Raw genomic sequence first — 3,491 nt, 5'->3', positions numbered from 1 at the left:
ATAATAATAATAATAATAATGAATAATAATAATAATAATAATAATAATAATAATAATAATAATAATAATAATAATAATAATAATAATAATAATAATAATAATAATAGTAATAATAATAAAGCAGTAGTACCAAGATTGATGGCTATAATGAATATGACAAATCTGGAATAAATTATTTAAGATTTAAAAATCGCTGCATGTTAACACGTCATGCTATTGAACATAAACGAGCTAATAATCCATATCGATGTACAATTGATGGATGTTTGGATTCATATGCTGAAAGACGAAAGTATGCTTTCATTAACAAATAGTGAGAATACATTTTGAAACATATTTTTGCAATAAATTGAATTACTATTTAATTATCATTTCAAGTATTTTTTAATCATTTTGTATTGAAATTCAATTTAACTCTTCACTTTTTATTAATATTATTATTAATTAATAATGGTTAGTACACGATATGATATGATTTGTTAACAGATAAAATTACATAATTAATACTTTCGTGTAATGATAATAATTGCTTTAAAAAAAAATCATTATTAACTCAATAATTTAACTTATTTCAATATGATAATCATTGATAATTTTCATTTAAATGCCCTCTTTGATATAAATAATGCGGGCTAATTAACAGATTTCTTTTTTTTCTTCATTACCTTTATTTTCATTTTCATTTAGTGTTCTCGGTATAATAATTTGTTAGATCATTTCATCATTTTATTATCTTTTTTTTTTTTAAGCACCATATTTTCTAATTAACATTCTTCATTTTTTTTTTTTTTTTGCATAAATACGATTCTTTAATTTCGGTGCAACATTTAGATCAAACATTTGATTCTATTCTAAAGTATAAATTTAATTCAATTTCATTATTTAAATATTCGCCCCCATACAAACTTTGCAGATTAATTACGCACTTAAATTACAAGCATACTGGATTGTCTAAGAAGGAACGGGAAGTAATGATAATGAAAGGTGATGAATTGCTCAAAAAGCTGCGTAATATGTTAGTTGTCACCTGTTTACTTTTTTATTTTTAACTATTTTAAATTGTCACTTGTTTACTTTTTTATTTTTTAACTATTTTAAATTGTCACTTGTTTACTTTTTTATTTTTTAACTATTTTAAATTACAAACGTTATTTTTTCTTTTCCATATCACTCAATTTTAGCTTAATTATATCAGAATTTTTCATTTCTATCTAAAGTAAATTTCATATTAACCAAATGATTATGTCACAGTTACTTTTAGATCATTGAATGGATCATCAACATATTGTTCAAAGATATTACCTATTTCTTCATCAACTATTGATATCACAGGACAAATAATGTCACTCTCTCCTCCTTCATTATCTAAACCAGAAAGAATTTCGATTTCAGTTAATACTGTAGCTACTGAAGCAAGCAATAATCAGTCATTGGTATCATTATCACCTTCTATCATTGATATTATATCAACAAATCATATTTTGATGAATACGATCAAAAATGTTGAATTTAAGGGAAATGATGAGACATTACTGAAAACAAACAAATCAACGATGCATAATATTGACATTATGCCATGTGTCACTACCAATTCAACAGGTGTAATTGTCAACTTTCTGCTTGTTTTGAATCGTTAATCATAAATGGCCAAAAGATATTAAGAAGTTCAATTTTGAATTTCAATAATTCATTCATTAAAATCCTCTTTAAGTACAGAAGGATGATTGTTGTAAATACAACCAATAAATGATTTTTACAGTTAGTATTGCAGGATTAAAATGCTTTCCTAATGACGCTACACATTCATTATTGGCCTATAATTGTCCGATAAAACCTGAAATGGACGAGAAATTAGGAATAAATACATCAAGTACCATAATTTTGAAACAAAATTCTGGAAATCAATCGCTTGCAGTATGCAATCTTTTTGATTTAAATGTTGCAAACAAACAGAAATTAAAATACGGTATGTTTTGTTATATCACTTTTTTTGTTTTTCAATTTTTAAAATTAAAAAATAAAAACTGTATTTCAATGTTGTATACTTTAAATAAAATTCTATTTTTCTTTTTTTTTTAACCTCTTGCTTATATTTTTATTTGTTTCCTATATTTATCACCAAGGTATCATTCTGATCAATCGATTGGAAACTTTAATTGATTATCAGCAGATTTAATATATGAGTATATTTTAATGTATTTTAGATTATTTCAGCAAATGAATCGTTACCTATTGCAAAACATTTCATCAAATCTGAATTTCCGAATCAAATTGAGAAGGCAAAGAAAGATTTGATCTAACTATAAAACAATGATTTTTGAAATTATAGGAGAAGTTTTACAATTCATTAGCACGATTCAAATTACCCTTCAATTATTCAAATCTATGAATTTTTTTTTTTTTTATAGACATAAATTTTCATATCAATTTTATTAACTGTACTAAATATTGTCATTATGATAAACACATTGATAACAACAGATTAGAGATATTCATTTCAGAATTTCATTTAAAACATTACATTTTGTCGATTTCAACAAACTAAACAATTTTCTCTTTTAAAATTTTAGAAGATTTAGCAGAATAATTGAAAAAAAAGTTCAATTCATGAAGTAATCCATTTCCATTTGTTTGTTAATTTCAATTTTCTTTCATTTCAAGGAAATTTTGTTATTCACATTGCAATTATCATTTATCTTCTTACTGTATTTTAATTCTACCTTAGGCTTAATTATGCCATTTCGAAAAAAAAATAGCCTAGAGATTTGGTCTTTTTTTTTCATTATCAGTGAATATTTATAGCTAATTTATAAATATTTTTACTAACTTTCTGTTGCATCTTTTTCCCTTTAATCTTTTTAATTTTCTCATAATTCTAACAGATAACAATTCAATTAATTCATCATAGGATGTAAAAACTTAATAATCGTAATATTAACATATTTAAATAAAAAAAAGAAAATTTATTCGTTTTGATTTTATCAATTCTATCCTTTTATGATTATTATCGTTTGCTTTTTTGATAAATTGAAATTAATTAAATGTTTGTTATATGTATCGTTTTTTTTAATAGTTTCAAATTGGTTAAATGATTATTTCATGCATTCCATTATTTTGCTAATTTAATTTTATATCATCTCTTGTGAAATGTTTATTTTTTTACCATTGCTACCGGTGCCGAATTATATTTCATTTTGAAAAATTTTGCTTCTTTGTTTCAAGTAAAGCATTAATTCATTTCGAGTATCGCATTTGTTCAATTTTAGTCCAATTCCATTTAAATGATTTTTTGAAATGAACGTATATTTTTTTAAAAAAGTTTGAAATGAAGTCCGCAAATAGAGCGAATATTTGGGATAAATTATTAATGATTGCTTGGTCATTTGTTAGAAATTCGATTAAATGCGCAATATAAATACCATGCTAATAGCTAATTTCAAACAAATTCGATATTCATGTTATCCAGTCCTTTATTCTTATTAATATTCAAT

The 3,491-nt window shown here is 23.3% G+C and overlaps 1 protein-coding gene across 1 annotated transcript; it reads left to right on the top strand.

The window, feature by feature from the left end:
- Positions 1 to 197: 197 nt before the first annotated feature.
- Positions 198 to 1,637, top strand: LOAG_13722 (hypothetical protein; the record flags this gene model as incomplete). Its single annotated transcript, XM_020448722.1, has 3 exons — positions 198 to 292; positions 914 to 1,015; positions 1,262 to 1,637. The coding sequence occupies 3 exons, from the start codon at positions 198 to 200 to the stop codon at positions 1,635 to 1,637; spliced, it is 573 nt and encodes a 190-aa protein (XP_020301156.1).
- Positions 1,638 to 3,491: the final 1,854 nt, after the last annotated feature.

Source organism: Loa loa, assembly GCF_000183805.2.
Source record: "Loa loa unplaced genomic scaffold supercont3.361, whole genome shotgun sequence".
NCBI lineage: Eukaryota > Metazoa > Nematoda > Chromadorea > Rhabditida > Onchocercidae > Loa > Loa loa.
The sequence above is the reverse complement of the archived record's forward strand: the minus strand, read 5'-3'. Positions and strand labels throughout refer to the sequence as shown.